This window comes from Sinohyriopsis cumingii, chromosome 16 (genome assembly GCF_028554795.1).
Source record: "Sinohyriopsis cumingii isolate HCF-2022 chromosome 16, ASM2855479v2, whole genome shotgun sequence".
Classification (NCBI taxonomy): Eukaryota; Metazoa; Mollusca; class Bivalvia; order Unionida; family Unionidae; genus Sinohyriopsis; species Sinohyriopsis cumingii.
Genome location: NC_142976.1, coordinates 92,680,413 through 92,699,939, shown reverse-complemented (window position 1 = coordinate 92,699,939; position 19,527 = coordinate 92,680,413). Strand labels below are relative to the sequence as shown.

The 19,527-nt window shown below is 34.3% G+C and overlaps 1 protein-coding gene across 6 annotated transcripts in view; it reads right to left on the bottom strand.

The window, feature by feature from the left end:
• The window catches only part of LOC149780995 (voltage-gated inwardly rectifying potassium channel KCNH6-like), a 326,871-nt gene that overhangs the window by 14,393 nt on the left and 292,951 nt on the right, over positions 1-19,527 (bottom strand). For 3 of the 6 annotated variants that reach the window (XM_089938100.1, XM_089938101.1, XM_089938102.1), the window contains 3 exons: positions 14,519-14,557; positions 8,298-8,351; positions 2,964-3,079 (listed from right to left, as the gene is read on the bottom strand). In XM_089938100.1, coding sequence (XP_089794226.1) covers positions 2,964-3,079; positions 8,298-8,351; positions 14,519-14,557 — 209 coding nt within the window. The remainder of the gene's footprint in view (positions 1-2,963; positions 3,080-8,297; positions 8,352-14,518; positions 14,558-19,527) is intronic. The other 3 variants (XM_089938104.1, XM_089938105.1, XM_089938103.1) reach the window with 2 other exon arrangements.

Genomic DNA, 19,527 nt, shown 5'->3' with positions numbered 1-19,527 from the left:
GTAATATTTTCAAACTATTTAAATCAAATAACTGTAGATATAAGTAATGTGTAATGAATACTGTCATAAAACAGATAAACACAGTACATACTAGATACACATTTCTTAATAGGAATAGTGGCACAGAAACAAAACAAAATTGAACTGAGAATATTTTTGTGTACTGCAAACAATCTAGTTTCTAACATTACCATTAGAGTCATTGTATGCCACACTTATATGATGACCCTTAATCTGTATGGATTGAATTGTCAGTATAATCTGTCGACTAATAAGCAAGTACATATGGTATACTTCCCAACAGTGAGACTGCCTTATAATCAAGTACATACGGTATACTGTTGACTAATAAGCAAGTACATATGGTATACTACCCAATAGTGAGACTGCCTTATAAGCAAGTACATATAGCATATTCTGCCCAATAGTGAGACTGCCTTATAGGCAAGTACATTTGGTATACTGCCCAAAAGTAAGAGTGCCTTATAAGCATGTACATATGGTATACTGCCCAATATTGAGACTGCCTCGTAATCAAGTACATATGGTATACTGCCCAATATTGAGACTGCCTTATAATCAAGTACATATGGTATACTGCCCAATAGTGAGACTGCCTTATCATGAAGTACATATGGTATATTATGCCCAATAGTGAGACTGCCTTATCATGAAGTACATATGGTATAGTATGCCCAATAGTGAGACTGCCTTATCATGAAGTACATATGGTATACTGCCCAATAGTGAGACTGCCTAATAATCAAGTAGAAATGGTATACTGCCCAATAGTGAGACTGCCTTATAATCAAGTACATATGGTATACTGCCCAATAGTGAGACTACCTTATAAGCAAGTACATATGGTATACTGCCAATAGTGACACTGCCTTATAAGCAAGTACATATAGTATATTCTGCCCAATAGTGAGACTGCCTTATGAGCAAGTACATATGGTATACTGCCCAATAGTGAGACTGCCTTATAATCAAGTACATATGGTATACTGCCCAACTGTGAGACTGCCTTATAATCAAGTACATATGGTATACTGCCCAATATTGAGACTGCCTTGTAATCAAGTACATATGGTATACTGCCCAATAGTGAGACTGCCTTATACTCAAGTCCATATGGTATACTGCCCAATAGTGAGACTGCCTTATAATCAAGTACATATGGTATACTGCCCAATAGTGAGACTGCCTAATAATCAAGTACATTTGGTATACTGCCCAATAGTAAGAGTGCCTTATAAGCAAGTACATATGGTATACTGCCCAATAGTGAGACTGCCTTATAATCAAGTACATATGGTATACTGCCCAATAGTGAGACTACCTTATCATGAAAGTACATATAGTATACTGTCCAATAGTGAGACTGCCATATAAGCAAGTACATATGGTATACTGCCCAACTGTGTGACTGCCTTATAATCAAGTACATATGGTATACTGCCCAATAGTGAGACAGCCTTATAATCAAGTACATATGGTATAATGCCCAATTGTGAGACAGCCTTATAATCAAGTACATATGGTATAATGCCCAATTGTGAGACAGCCTTATAATCAAGTACATATGGTATAATGCCCAATTGTGAGACTGCCTTATAATCAAATACATATGGTATAATGCCCAATTGTGAGACTACCTTATAAGCAAGTACATATGGTATACTGCCCAATAGTGAGACTGCCTTATAAGCAAGTACATATGGTATACTGCCCAATAGTGAGACTGCCTTATAATCAAGTACATATGGTATACTGCCCAATAGTGAGACTGCCTTATAAGCAAGTACATATGGTATACTGCCCAATAGTGAGACTGCCTTATAATCAAGTACATATGGTATATTCTAACCAATAGTGAGACTGCCTTATCATGAAGTAAATATGGCATATTCTGCCCAATAGTGACACTGCCTTATAAGCAAGTACATGAAGTCATTAAATTATGTCTATGGAAGCCAGAATATACAGCCTTATAGTGGGGCCACCTTATAATAAGTACATTATATCATACTCATTAAAATTCACATTCCTGACAGCCATAGACTCCATTGCCATAATATTAGACTACCTTATAATGAAGTACATTATATCATACTCATTAAAATTCACATTCCTGACAGCCATAGACTCCATTGCCATAATATTAGACTACCTTATAATGAAGTACATTATATCATACTCATTAAAATTCAAATTCCTGAAAGCCATAGACTCCATTGCCATAATGTTAGACTACCTTATAATGAAGTACATTATATCATACTCATTAAAATTCAAATTCCTGAAAGCCATAGACTCCATTGCCATAATATTAGACTACTTTATAATGAAGTACATTATATCATACTCATTAAAATTCAAATTCCTGAAAGCCATAGACTCCATTGCCATAATATTAGACTACCTTATAATGAAGTACATTATATCATACTCATTAAAATTCACATTCCTGACAGCCATAGACTCCATTGCCATAATATTAGACTACCTTATAATGAAGTACATTATATCATACTCATTAAAATTCAAATTCCTGAAAGCCATAGACTCCATTGCCATAATGTTAGACTACCTTATAATGAAGTACATTATATCATACTCATTAAAATTCAAATTCCTGAAAGCCATAGACTCCATTGCCATAATATTAGACTACCTTATAATGAAGTACATTATATCATACTCATTAAAATTCAAATTCCTGAAAGCCATAGACTCCATTGCCATAATATTAGACTACTTTATAATGAAGTACATTATATCATGCTCATTATAATTCAAATTCCTGAAAGCCATTTCTATATAACAGTATGGTTAAAGTCATGGGCCAATCACAACCTATTTTTTTTATTACAAAGAAAAACCTTGCTGTGAAAAGTTTTACAAATGAGAAGGAGGATCTGCCTCCATTTTTATAAGCAGTCAAATTGTTGGACTGGTACCTGATTTTCAGGACTGGTACTCTGTTCCTGTAGTAGAGGTGCTGTATCCGCAGTCTTTGAATCAAACCGGTGTCCTGTCACAGCATTCACAAACTGGTTGACACTGGTCAGAGCACCTGTCACAGACCAAAAATGAACATGTCATCTTGTGGCAAAATGCATGTTTACAGCAATTATGTCTACCCTGATATAGTTTGCAATCAACTGCACAATGGGTAAACCTAGACCCATACCTGCTAACTTTCTAGATAGTGGTGGTGGTGGTGGGTACTCAAGACTTTCTGAGGGAATTCTGTGATAGAAAGGAGTGGTTTGGGGTGTCATCATGTGTGGCTAACCTACATAAGTGCAATAATGAATAAAAAGTAATCTAATTATTATGACTTATGGTCTTAAAATAAGGAATAGAAAGGAGTTAGAAGCAAAAAGCTTTGTAAAATTCAACAAAAGCCCCCCCCCCCCCCCCCCGATATAAAATGAAAAATGTAAAAAGAACTTTTAGGTATTACCAAATAAATCCCAAATAATCCTAGAATTTCGAACGAGTCCTAATGATTAAAGTTCTCAATAAACATTACTGGAATTCCAAAACAAATCCAACTCCATAAGTGTTGTGCCTGTGGTGGTCTGTGTCATAGTGATGTGCCAACTGTCTTTTGTTGAATAACAATACTAGAATCCAAGAATATATCCTCATTTAAATTTTATTATAAATCCAAGGTCTCTGCTGCCAATAATGTTGGTTTTGATCACTCTGTATTTTCAGAGACAAATGAATCAAACAATTTAATAAATAATTTCCAAATAAACAAGATTACATAGTCCTCTACTTGACCTTAGGTCACAAATAGCATTTTCTAAAAAAAGGAAGGTTCCATATGTTTACAAGATAAAATCTTAGCTATAATTAGAAAGCCTGTGACTAAAGTATAACATAAAATGACATAGAATGAAGTCAAAAACAATCAGACCTGGCATTTCATGGAGGATTTCCAATGTTCTGGACTCAGACTGAGATAAACATGTTCATAAAACCAAAATCATTAATTCAGGTCAGGTAGAAAATGTACCTGATTTTAGAAAAAGTCAAATCCAAAATACAATTATCTACAGCATAAAATTAATTAAAAGCTAAAAAACAATGCAAATTAAATTTACATAACATAATTAATATAATATATGGCGAAATCAGATTATTTATTTTGCAGAAATTTTAAAATGTGGAGGAAAAATTAGATAAATAATGCTAATTTGATTGATACAATGGAATTCTGGGAAAAGAGACGTTACGACAAGCATGCTATGATTTAAACAATGCTAACATTCCATATATTTCTAACTTGTTCATTCTTATAGTTATTATTTTGATAACACCAATATGTCCGAATACAATTTTGTTTTTATTTATTTTTGTTCATTTTGTTTTAACCAAGAAAAAATATTTCCAATTCTGTTATTGTCCCAGATAAAAATGCTGGATATTTCTGTCATGTCCTTTTTTCCCCCAGATGTGCAGTTTTAAACTATATTCTGAACCACAGTACACAGTTATTTCCCCTGCAAATTTCCAAATTGAATAATACCTGGTAATTGCTTGGTGATAGCCTGTGGAAGGCATTAACAAGTGCTGAATGGTTTCCAAAATCAGAATATTCTTTTAAATGTTTTTGTCTTTTAAATGGCATTATAAATACACCCAGCAAAGAATGTTTTTGTCTTTTAAATGGCATTATAAGTACACACATCAAAGAATGTTTTTCTTTTAAATGGCATTATAAGTAAACACAGCAAAGAATGTTTTTGTCTTTTAAATGGCATTATAAGTACACCCAGCAAAGAATGTTTTTGTCTTTTAAATGGCATTATAAGTACACCCAGCAAAGAATGTTTTTGTCTTTTAAATGGCATTATAAGTACACCCAGTAAAGAATGTTTTTCTTTTAAATGGCATTATACGTACACCCATTAAAGAATGTTTTTGTCTTTAAAATGGCATTATAAGTACACGCATCAAAGAATGTTTTTCTTTTAAATGGCATTATAAGTAAACACAGCAAAGAATGTTTTTGTCTTTTAAATGGCATTATAAATACACACAGCAAAGAATGTTTTTCTTTTAAATGGCATTATAAGTAAACACAGCAAAGAATGTTTTTCTTTAAAATGGCATTATAAGTACACACAGCAAATAATGTTTTTGTCTTTTAAATGGCATTATAAGTACACCCATTAAAGAATATTTTTGTTTTTAAAATGGCATTATAAGTACACACAGTAAAGAATGTTTTTCTTTTAAATGGCATTATAAGTACACACATCAAAGAATGTTTTTCTTTTAAATGGCATTATAAGTACACCCAGGAAAGAATGTTTTTGTTTTTTAAATGGCATTATAAGTACACCCAGGAAAGAATATTTTTGTCTTTTAAATGGCATTATAAATACACACAGCAAAGAATGTTTTTCTTTTAAATGGCATTATAAGTACACACAATAAAGAATGTTTTTCTTTTAAATGGCATTATAAGTACACACAGCAAAGAATGTTTTTCTTTTAAATGGCATTATAAGTACACCCAGGAAAGAATGTTTTTGTCTTTTAAATGGCATTATAAGTACACCCAGGAAAGAATGTTTTTGTCTTTTAAATGGCATTATAAATACACACAGCAAAGAATGTTTTTCTTTTAAATGGCATTATAAATACACACAGCAAAGAATGTTTTTCTTTTAAATGGCATTATAAATACACACAGCAAAGAATGTTTTTGTCTTTTAAATGGCATTATAAATACACACAGCAAAGAATGTTTTTCTTCTAAATGGCATTATAAATACACCCAGTAAAGAATGTTTTTTGTCTTTTAAATGGCATTATAAGTACACACAGCAAAGAATGTTTTTCTTTTAAATGGCATCATAAGTAAACACAGTAAAGAATGTTTTTGTCTTTTAAATGGCATTATAAGTACACCCAGCAAAAAATGTTTTTCTTTTAAATGGCATCGTAAGTAAACACAGTAAAGAATGTTTTTGTCTTTTAAATGGCATTATAAGTACACCCAGCAAAGAATGTTTTTCTTTTAAATGGCATTATAAATACACACAGCAAAGAATGTTTTTCTTTTAAATGGCATTATAAATACACCCAGCAAAGAATGTTTTTGTCTTTTAAATGGCATTAAAGTACACGCAGCAAAGAATGTTTTTGTCTTTTAAATGGCATTAAAGTACACGCAGCAAAGAATGTTTTTGCCTTTAAAATGGCATTATAAATACATCATAGGCCTAGCTTTCAGGAGAGTAAGGAAGCACTGTGATACACCGAATCTACTGAATAAACAAACATACCATGTTCAAAAATGCAAAATAACTTGCATACAGAAACTTCAAATATGCAAACACTGCAGCCATGACATGCAATGATGTTGTGATAAATGTCCCACATACTCAATCTATCACATGACCTGAATCAAGTTATAGATATGAAGTGTAGTAAGAGGAACAATCAAATGTGGAAATTTAAGCTCTGATAATGCAATGAATGAGCATAACAAGTGAGCAAACTTGATGAATTTGATACAAGATACAGGGGTCAAGCTAGACTTGAATTTTAGGGAGAAGAGAATTCTCCATTTGGACAGAACAGGGAGAAGTCGGAGCAAAGCAAGACATGCATATATGTGTGTGTGTGTGTGTGCTTGTGTTGGCCCATTTGCACTCAACATTGGTTTTAAGCAAAAATGTATTTTGAAGTACTATATATTATAAACACATCTGGTGCATGTTTAAAAACTATCATATTTATATTCTGTCTATTTTGGCAATATGACTTAAAAGGAGAACAACAGAAACTATACGTTGTAATGAATTTTAACTGAGTAACTAGACTGCAGTATTGTAATTGCAAGTTAGTACAAATGCATAATCAACTATCCTTAATCAAGAATTTTTCTCTTTACTTTCTAAAAGTTTGTCCTAATTTCTTTGTTTCTGATAAAACTTTACCATAACTGTTCACAGACAACACACAAGAGAACAACAGCAACAACAACTGTTCAGACAACACACTTAAAAATATTAAAATCAGTATATGAATGAACCAAAGCTGTTTATTCTTTTGACCAAATCAACACAGCCGAAATGCAAGTATGTCTGTTTTTGGAAAGAGAGGTTTTGTTAATGTAAACACTCACTTTTTAGCTTCATTGCAACAGTCCATTGATCTAAGTATTGCAGATATAAGGTTTTATTATTTGTCTATGTACTTGGTGTAATGTTAGGCATTGGTTAATCAGTATTTGCTGTTTTATTTTTCTTTGTATTTTCAAAAAAATGAGTGAACTCAGATTACAACCTTGAGGAAACAATGTCTTGCGAATTCCACAAAAAAGCATAGTCCCATATGTTTCTGACAAATATAATAGCATTTAAAGGAAAAATCTTTAATAACATAAGAATTGTATATTTTCCTGAATATCTTTGACCAATGGTTTACAAAAAAGACAATCTAATAAATTGCTACTTCAGACACAATGATGTCTGCCATTATTTCTCCATGACAGGTTCACTTACGGCTCCAAACTGATTCTTATGAAGAAAATAATGTGCAGGTGGCATTTGAAATATTAATGTTACCAATTCTATACTTAAAACACAAATTGCTATTTAAAATAAGCTTAAGTTTCGAAACACAAGTTCGTATGTCTTTATTGTCAAATGATAACTTGTTGAAATCTGGCAGTAACAGTTGCTAACTTACTCAGAAAAGGGTTAATGGTCTATGGTCTATGAAGACATATGCCTGCCAATGTGCACGAGTTTGTTTGTCAGCTCAACTGATATCAACACCAACTATTTGATGGCTTTTCAGCCTACATTTCGCCTTGAGCTATATAACACAACACTGTAACTAACCTGGCCAAGACGAGGAAGCATCTAAAAGAGTACAGTGATTCAATGTTCCTCTAAAATATCACAGGGTGAAGCTTTATTTGCTTTCCTAACAGAAGAAGGCAAAGTTTACATCATTTAGGCAACTTAGTCACCCATTTCGAATGTTATCGTGACCACCAGAAGATATGATGGTAAAATTCCAGAGCACATCATCTTAATGGAAAAAAAATTGTTTTCCAATATTTGTGGAAAATGTGCTGTCAGCTTTGCTTTGTTGTTATGGAAACCTAAAAATTACTTTTGGTATTATGTGTAAACAAAAACAAATACGTTTTCACCAAAACAATGCATTTTGTAGTGAATTTTTTAAAATAAAGTTCAGTGTATATATGGATGAAGTTAGTGCTTTGGATACATTGGTGTGACACCTGTACTTGCCATGGTTTACATTCTGTTCAGATGGTGTTACAGACAGATCGTCTACGTTGTCATCTGTTACAATAAGAATCAGGGAATATAAGTCAAACAAATGAAATAAAATGTAAAGACTTTGGGAACAGAATAATAAAAGTAGATCATCATTTGTCACATATAAAAAAGTAGACCATGACTGGTCAGAATAAAGTAGATCTGAATGGATTGAATAAATGAAGTAGATCCTGACTGGCCACCATATTACTTTGAAATTATCTATTTCAGTGTTTTTTTTCAAAAATCTGAGATATTCCCCTCTACTTAAATTAGTGAATTGGGGAATGGACCCATGCTATAATTTCAATATGAGATATTCCCCTCTACTTAAATTAGTGAATTGGGGAATGGACACATGCTATAATTTCAATATCAGATATTCCCCTCTACTTAAATTAGTGAATTGGGGAATGGACCCATGCTATAATTTCAATATGAGATATTCCCCTCTACTTAAATTAGTGAATTGGGGAATGGACTCCTGCTATAATTTCAATATCAGATATTCCCCTCTACTTAAATTAGTGAATTGGGGAATGGACCCATGCTATGATTTCAGTATGAGATATTCCCCTCTACTTAAATTAGTGAATTGGGGAATGGACACATGCTATAATTCGAAAGAAAATCTTTGTTCACTGGGTCTTTTAATCAGCAGTTTCTTAACAGCCATAAAAATCATAAAAATTGGTACCAGTACCCAAAAATATATTACAATTCACAGTATATAAAGGCTGCACTGGGTCTGTGCACTTTAGGGATAAATACACATTTTTAAAAAAATGGTGAGCTGTTGTATCTCAGAAGCTCAAGTGTGTAGTTATGAGATAAATACACATTTTATTTATAAAATGGTGTGCTGTTGTATTTCAGAAGCCTGCACTAAGCTCAAGTGTGTAGTTAAGAGATAAATACACATTTTATTTATAAAATGGTGTGCTGTTGTGCTACAGAGGTCTGAATTATGGTCAAGGGGTCAATACTGATGGCTCAAAAAGCTAAAGGCCATATCATCATAAAAACTAAAACAGAAAAATGGCCAACTGGTATACTGAAATTACATATTGTATTTCAGTGGCCTACACTATGGCCATGTAGTATAATGACAATACACAATGTATTTCAGAGGCTTACACTATGGCCATGTGGTACACTGACAATACACAATGTATTTCAGAGGCTTATTACACTATGGCAATGTGGTACAATGACAATATACGATGTATTTCAGAGGCTTACACTATGGCAATGTGGTATATTGACAACACACAATGTACTTCATTGGCCTACACTACGGCCATGTGGTATAATGCAACACACACTGTATTTCAGTGGCCTACATTATGGTCATGTGGTACACTGACAATACACATTGTAGGCTTACACTATGGCAATGTAGTATACTGACAATACACATTATAGGCTTACACTATGGCCATGTGGTATAATGACAATACACAATGTATTTCAGAGGCTTACACTATGGCCATGTGGTACAATGACAATATACGATGTATTTCAGAGGCTTATTACACTATGGCCATGTGGTACACTGACAATACACAATGTATTTCAGAGGCTTACACTATGGCAATGTGGTATATTGACAACACACAATGTACTTCATTGGCCTACACTACGGCCACGTGGTATAATGCAACACACACTGTATTTCAGTGGCCTACATTATGGCCATGCGGTACACTGACAATACACATTGTAGGCTTACACTATGGCCATGTGGTATAATGACAACACAAATTGTATTTCAAAGGCTTACACTATGGCCATGTGGTATACTGACAATACACATTATAGGCTTACACTATGGCCATGTGGTATAATGACAACACAAATTGTATTTCAAAGGCTTACATTATGGCCATGTGGTATACTGACAATACAAACTGTAGGCTTACACTATGGCCATGTGGTATAATGCAACACACACTGTATTTCAGTGGCCTACATTATGGTCATGTGGTACACTGACAATACACATTGTAGGCTTACACTATGGCCATGTGGTATACTGACAATACACATTATAGGCTTACACTATGGCCATGTGGTATAATGACAATACACAATGTATTTCAGAGGCTTACACTATGGCCATGTGGTACACTGACAATACACAATGTATTTCAGAGGCTTACACTATGGCCATGTGGTACAATGACAATATACGATGTATTTCAGAGGCTTATTACACTATGGCCATGTGGTACACTGACAATACACAATGTATTTCAGAGGCTTACACTATGGCAATGTGGTATATTGACAACACACAATGTACTTCATTGGCCTACACTACGGCCATGTGGTATAATGCAACACACACTGTATTTCAGTGGCCTACATTATGGCCATGTGGTACACTGACAATACACACTGTAGGCTTACACTATGGCCATGTGGTATAATGACAACACAAATTGTATTTCAAAGGCTTACACTATGGCCATGTGGTATACTGACAATACACATTATAGGCTTACACTATGGCCATGTGGTATAATAACAACACAAATTGTATTTCAAAGGCCTACATTATGGCCATGTGGTATACTGACAATACACACTGTAGGCTTACACTATGGCCATGTGTTATAATGACAACACAAACTGTATTTCAAAGGCCTACACTATGGCCATGTGGTATATTGACAATACACATTGTAGGCTTACACTATGGCCATGTGGTATAATGACAACACAAACTGTATTTCAAAGGCCTACACTATGGCCATGTGGTATATTGACAATACACATTGTAGGCTTACACTATGGCCATGTGGTATAATGCCAACACAAATTGTATTTCGGAGGCCTGCATTATGGCCATGTGATTTAATGCCAACACAAATTGTATTTCACAGGCCTACACTATGGACATGTGATTTAATTCCAACACAAATTGTATTTCACAGACCTGCACTATGAACATGTGATTTAATGCCAACACAAATTATATTTCACAGCCCTGCACTATGGCCATGTGATTTAATGCCAACACAAATTGTATTTCACAGGCCTGCACTATGGACATGTGATTTAATGCCAACACAAATTGTATTTCAGAGGCCTGCACTATGGACATGTGATTTAATGCCAACACAAATTGTTTTTCACAGACCTGCACTATGGACATGTGGTATATTGACAACACACAAGATCAAGTCCAGGCCAGTACTACATCAGAAAACTTAACTCAGAGTCACATTCAGTCTGACCAATCAAAAGGCTGCATTATATCATTTTAATTATGATATGGAAGTCTGGTGCAATGCAAGTGAAGAAATAAGTTTGCTCAAGTTGATCCTAGTGTACAGTGGGTATCAGCATTGGCTGTGAGATTGTGACCTGAGCAATGAACAAGTCCCACTTGCATAAAACATCACACAACTTACAAAAACTCTGCTCAAAGTTGCAACCTATTATTTTGAATGGTTCATAGGTTTTTTTAGTTGGAGCCCAAATGATACATGAGATACCATCTAGGCATTAGTGAGTGAAATACCAGCCTTGGCAGCTCAAAATACCCAAACAGGTCAGCTAAGTGAGAGTTTGTCCCCAAGGTCAAGTCTGTCAATTAACTTGAGTGTTGGATAGGGCTGCCCTTGCCAGTACAAACCAATCCCAAAGAATGTCCACTTGCATCTTAAACCTTCAACAGAGATCATCTTTAGGACTGAATAAAGAACTTGGCAACTTGTTGAGTTTCTTTGAGAGGAGCGACAGGGAGAAAAGGTGGAGAACATTCAGGCTGCTGTGTGCAAGATAATTCCTATGCTATGACAGGAGGACCCTCTACAGGGTAATATCCAGGGAGGGTCCACCAGCAGGATTAAAATATCGTTGAACCATGATCACTGGAGTCACAGAGGGACCAAGGAAATGAACAAGAAGGTTTCATCCTGAAAGATGGGAAGGCATAAGCAAACAGATGACTGCACTTCAAGTCTTCTGGATGGTGACTTAAGGGAAACAAAACAATGACAGCTATTTGTTTAATCTGCAAACCAGTCCACTAATGGTTTTCCCCAAAGTTGGAAGGGGGAATCCACTATGGATTGGTGAGGAGACCATTCAGTGAGGAGTATCTTCACTTTCTTTGACAGACTCCTTCAAAATATTTTTTTTAAAATGAGGAACGTGGCAAGTTCAGAAGGTAACATTTCTGAGGCACCAGCACAGGAGGTTCCAAACCTCCATGCAGAGGGATAGGTCCTTCTTGTATGCTACCACTGATGTGTTGTCAGCAGAGACTCGCACAGCAAATATTACTAAAGTACCCAATCAGGGCTAAAAGCATTGCCCTCATTTCTAAACTGATCATGTGCAGGAGATATTCTTCTTGGAACATGAACTCCAAAGAATCAATCTTTTCAGCTCCAGATGAGTGCCACACCTTTAATCTGATGCCTCTGTGAACCAACAGGAATGCTGTTCAGAGCATGCATGGGTTCTCCAGTGAGAAACTTTCAGAGGGTCTCTGTGCAGTGTCTAGTTCACCAAAAGGAGAAACTAGAGAGAACACAAGAACAGTTTGTCAAGGGAACTATGTCCATTCCAGAGTACAAGATCCCTAGCAGAGAAAGAAAGGGACAGGCTCATTGCTCTCTAACATGGACAGGATCTTGACAACTAGATCTGTCTCTGGACTGTTCCTGTTTGGGAGGAAATTAATTCCCATGTAGATAAAATCTTCAGATAGAGTAAGCTTCGATTTTTATAAGTTGGGTAGAAGACCCTGCTGGTCACTATTGACCCACACTGAGATAAATGTAGGCCATCAACCAATCATAAAAAATTCCAGCTACTTACAAAGGTTGGTAATGGTACATGGTGGGGTACTCTAGCTATTGAGCAGAAACAAAAATGGGGAACAGACATCATAATAAGCCACACTTAGCTCCGTAGAAGGCGTATATCGTTCTTTTTCATTTTTCCATAAGAGATAGAAGCTATAACCATGTCATTTCAGTCCAACCTATCCCAGTGACATCATACTGATGTCATCATATTATGACGATCACATCATTTTAAATGGCACAAGAAATCACTGATTTTACAAAAGCGGACGACCTTAAGATTCTTTACTAGTGAAAAGCTTGACTTTGTCTTGCATATCTAGATAATTCTATACTTGGAAGCTAGACTATGCATTTTGTCTTGCATATCTAGTTAATTCTATACTTGGAAGCTAGACTGCATTTTGTCTTGCATATCTAGTTAATTCTATACTTGGAAGCTAGACTATACATTTTGTCTTGCATATCTAGTTAATTCTATACTTGGAAGCTAGACTGCATTTTGTCTTGCATATCTAGTTAATTCTATACTTGGAAGCTAGACTATGCATTTTGTCTTGCATATCTAGTTAATTCTATACTTGGAAGCTAGACTATGCATTTTGTCTTGCATATCTAGATAATTCTATACTTGGAAGCTAGACTATCCATTTTGTCTTGCATATCTAGTTAATTCTATACTTGGAAGCTAGACTATGCATTTTGTCTTGCATATCTAGATAATTCTATACTTGGAAGCTAGACTATGCATTTTGTCTTGCATATCTAGTTAATTCTATACTTGGAAACATAAAAGAACCAAACTTGAATGAACATACAATTTTACAAATATACTGACATAAAATTTTGATTATAAATTTGTGTTCCTGCATAAAAATGTATGATGAAAAATCTATTGTTTAGAAGGAAATAAGTTGAAAGGTTGAAACTGAGCACAAAATAACTAAATGCATTACAAACAAAGGTTTGATCAAGCAACAGGAAAACATTGTCTTGAATCCTGATCTCTACAGAAAATATTTTCCCCATTATATTTTAAAAAAGGGACATCATACAAGGAAATATTAGATCAAATATTTAAAAGTTTTGATGTAAAATATTAACTTACCACAGACTCAAATCATTTATAGGAATATTCTCCACATTAAAATGTTATAATTTTGATTAATTTAAAGAAACATGGCATTTATTCAAACTACTACACACTACTTCAATAAACAATATGAAGCTGACAAATTATGAAACAGGCACACACAAAAAATAAAATAACAGTTTTCTAAAATGTATAAATGTATCACATATTTAACTGTTTCACTAAAACTTCCAACTGAAACTTAAACTAATAACTAGAATGACAAATGATTATACCTTCAACTTTTCCAACACATTTGCCGCCAAATGCCAGTCCTAAGGAAGAGAGATGTTTGCAGAAATGTTAGTAAATAGAGTACATCTTCTGTAAGTTTAGCCCACCCCCATCACTCATTCTTTTTTGTAAATTGTACTTAAATATGAAGCTGTATTTACCTGGTAAAAACTTCAATATAAAAATATTTGTCAAGATTTTGTAAAATTAGGGGACAGCCATTTGTATGTTTGTATAAGGATTAACAGCAGCACTGAGCACAATCCTGGCAGTACTCTATGCTAGGTTCCAAAAATGTAACAATAAAAATTGCAAATAACTTTTGAAAATTGTCATGAAAGAATTATGGTATAATCATATCTGTAAAACACATGGAATGGGTTTGAAACAATTCACTAAAGGCGGAGAATTGACACAAATTGTGGAGAAACAAGATTAAATGATAATAATAAAAGCTAGTCTTTAATGGTCACAAATTAATTGCCTCTTTATTCAAAATGTGTATTAATATGTATTGCACTGTATGTTGTGTATCACATTATATATCAATATGAAATCATTATAATTCACCCTTAATATGGAACATAACCGCTGCCAAGACTTTTTGATACATCCAAAATGCCAGGAAATTTTATTTGAAGCTTTAGTTTCTAGGGCTGTTCGATTAACACATACATGGTACCCAGGGAAAGTACTTTAAAAAAAATATATGCCAGGGTTCTTGGATTCTCCAGAGTTCATGAAAATGTTACAAAGTTCTAAGTTGCATCTATGGGCAACTACCCCACATTAAAAGTGCCTTCCCTGGGTCCCAATTATATTTTACTGGAACAGCCTCAACCAAGAAAATGAAGATGGACAAGAAATTAAAACTGAATAATTTTTTTATACAATAGCTTTGATCATGAATATACATAACTCATTGGTTTTTTAAAACTCCATGGCTTGTGGTGAAGGACTTAATCCCATCCACTTTTGCTTAGTGTTAGTACTCCCGTGGAGGGATAAATACATAACACCACCATGCCTTGGCAGGCACAATGATGGCAACTCCACCATGGAGGGCATGCTTGATATTTCTGGCTGACATCTGAATGGTCAATGGAAAAAACCACCCATATAATGAATGTCACAAGTAATTTACAAACATATCCTGTTTGAAGAATCAGTCATCGTTATTTTGATTATATATTTGAACAATAAAATGATGATTTCAAAAGTGTTCTATACACAGTACATTTATATATAGTTAGAAAAGGTTGACTGACTTCGTTTTTGCAATATTTTTATGCTTCTACTTCACACAAAGAACAAACTCATACACTGACTTAAAAGAAGTACACCTTGCTAGGTTTCTTTTGAACAGCATAAACTGATTACATTATTCCAAAGCTAAGTAATTATGAGATATGGATAATTAAATCCCAAAATGACAATCCTTTGATTCATAAAAAAATACAAGCAAACAGAAAATTATCAATTTAAACTGATTAGTAAACCACATGCTTAGGCCATACATGTGAACCTCCCACATGGGAGGGTTTTTCTCCCGATTCTCCAGAGTTTAGGGTTGTCTCCCATCCCTCCCTTCACTCACTGAAAGCTCCTGCATGCATACAATTATTATTGAAATTTTGTTTTCTTTCTATTTTTATCATTCTGATTCCAGTAGAGGATATATATGGTAATAATAGTCACATGACAGTGGTCACATGACAAAACTGGCTTAAGTTAGGCAAAACCATCCTGTTGCTAATTTCAACTCTGATCCTCACCTCATGGTCAGCTGTTTTCATTATTTGAAGTTCATCAAGGTGTATTATACCATGTGTGCACAGAAGTAATTTCTTAAAGATGTTAAGTGATTATGGCTGGGTTATTAATGAGTTAATCAGACAGTGAGCATGAATTTCTCTCCAACCAATGTGATTAAAATCATGATCTATCTTACATAATTTCTTGTAAGTTGGTCTTTATTGCTAAAAATATGATTCATGCAGAGCAGTGATTGGCTTAGACGTGTGACATACAAAACATTTGATAATTCTTGCGGTAATCTTGGAAATTCTATATATCTGGAGTATGGACTAACTATGTACTGTCAATTCAATTATTTATATTTTCATGTCACTTACTGCTATTAAGAAATGCATTTATGGCACACACTCTTATTATGTTTCATTATGGTATTCAATACACAATACTTGTATCTTCCATTATCTGGATTTTAATAATTTGAAAATATTGAATTAAATATTACCCACTGTATAGTTGTATCCATCAATGGTTTTACTGGTAAGTATATTACTTTCATTTGTGTCCAAACAACCAATATTTATTTTTTGTTTTGCTGCATAAACAATATGTCTGATGCAATAAAATCATTGAGTTTTTATTCATATTTGACTGTTTCCTGATCCAGATCTAATCCCTGCATGATATTTCCTAAGTTATCTGTCAGTGCACAAGTATTGATAAGCCCTCAGCTTGTAAATGCAGCTGCATCAGTTGTTTTCCCAACTGACAATTCTTTGATCAAGCCACAAATATGACACTTGTTCAGTATCTAGTAGAGTCTTGTGCACATCTGACTGTAATCCCTTTGCTTGTCAAGGCAGTATCCATTTTGTATTTCCAAGCTAAAAGAATCTTTGATCCAGCTATGAATTTCATACTAGATTCAGAGGGTGCCTATTTAACTCTCATGCCTCTCAATCTGACACTCGTTAAGTTGCATCCTGTAATAGATATCACAGACTATATACTCAAAGTGTCACTTACATAGTACTCAAAGTGACATTTACATATTACTCAAAGTAACACATATTACTCAAAGTGTCACTTACATATTAATCAAAGTGACACTTACACAGTACTCAAAGTTTCACTTACATATTACTCAAAGTGACACTTACATAGTACTCAAAGTGTCACTTACATAGTACTCAAAGTTTCACTTACACAGTACTCAAAGTGTCACTTACATAGTACTCAAAGTGACACTTACATAGTACTCAAAGTTTCACTTACATAGTACTCAAAGTGACACTGACATAGTGCTCAAAGTGACACATATTACTCAAAGTGACACATATTAATCAAAGTGACACTTACACAGTACTCAACGTGACACTTATACAGTGCTCAAAGTGTCACTTACATATTACTCAAAGTGACACTTACACAGTACTCAAAGTTTACATACATATTACTCAAAGTGACACTTACACAGCACTCAAAGTGACATTTACATATTACTCAAAGTGACACTTACACAGTACTCAAAGTGACACTTACATATTACTCAAAGTGACACTGACATATTACTCAGTGACACTTACATATTACTCAAAGTGACACTTATATATTACTCAAAGTGACACTTACATACTACTCAAAGTGACACTTACACAGTACTCAAAGTTTCACTTACATATTACTCAAAGTGACACTGACATATTACTCAGTGACACTTACTTATTAATCAAAGTGACACATATATTACTCAAAGTGACACTTACATATTACTCAAAGTGACACCTACATATTACTCAAAGTGACACTTACATGGTACTCAAAGTGTCACTTACATAGTACCCAAAGTGACACTTACACAGTACTCAAAGTTTCACTTACATATTTCTCAAAGTGACACTTACATATTACTCAAGGTGACTCTTACACAGTTACATATTTCTCAAAGTGACATTTACATATTACTCAAAGTGACTCTTACACAGTACTCAAAGTGACACTTATACAGTACTCAAAGTGTCACATACATATTACTCAAAGTGACACTTACACAGTACTCAAATTGACATTTACATATTACTCAAAGTGACACTTACACAGTACTCAAATTTTCACTTACATATTACTCAAAGTGACACTGACATATTACTCAGTGACACTTACATATTACTCAAAGTGACACCTACATATTACTCAAAGTGACACAGTACTCAAAGTGTCACTTACATAGTACTCAAAGTGACACTTACACAGTACTCAAAGTTTCACTTACATATTTCTCAAAGTGACACTTACATATTACTCAAAGTGACACTTACACAGTACTCAAAGTGACACTTATACAGTACTCAAAGTGTCACATACATATTACTCAAAGTGACACTTACACAGTACTCAAATTGACATTTACATATTACTCAAAGTGACACTTACACAGTACTCAAAGTTTCACTTACATATTACTCAAAGTGACACTTACATAGTACTCAAGGTGACACTTAAATATTACTCAAAGTGACACTTACACAGTACTCAAAGTTTCACTTACATATTACTCAAAGTGTCACTTACATAGTACTCAAAGTGACGCTTACACAGTACTCAACATTTCACGTTTCAGCCCAAACTCCATCTCCGCATAAGCAGCTGCAGCTGACAGTAAAGATGATGAATTGGAATTCAGAACTTAATTTGGTGATTCAGATGATGAGGATGAATTCCAATCGACAAGATCATTAAACACTGACATTTATTGATTTAATCATTCTAGACTACTATTTTTATATTGGTGTGCAACCTAGAGTGGAAATCATGGATTTATCATAAAAGTGAATTTAATGGCATGATTTGTATAGATTTTATTAAACAAGATGGACAAAATTTAATTTCCCAATAATTTGTGACATATTCCACTCAGTAATATGACTTTTTATTTTCAGCTGTGGTTTTGTTTCCAGGTTTCTGATCCATCCATCCAGTTTGGCTTCTTTATTTTGTCAACTATTTTATTAACCCTAACCCAACCCTGACTCATCACAAACAAATCTGACAGTGACTCAACCAAACTCAACCCCGACTCATCATAAACAAATCTGAGTGACTCACCCTAACCCAACCCTAAGTCATCGTAAACAAATCTGACAGTGACTCACCCTAACCCAACCCTGACTCATTGTAAACAAATCTGACAGTGACTCACCCTAACCCAACCCTGACCCATCATAAACAAATCTGACAGTGATTCACCCTGTGTAGT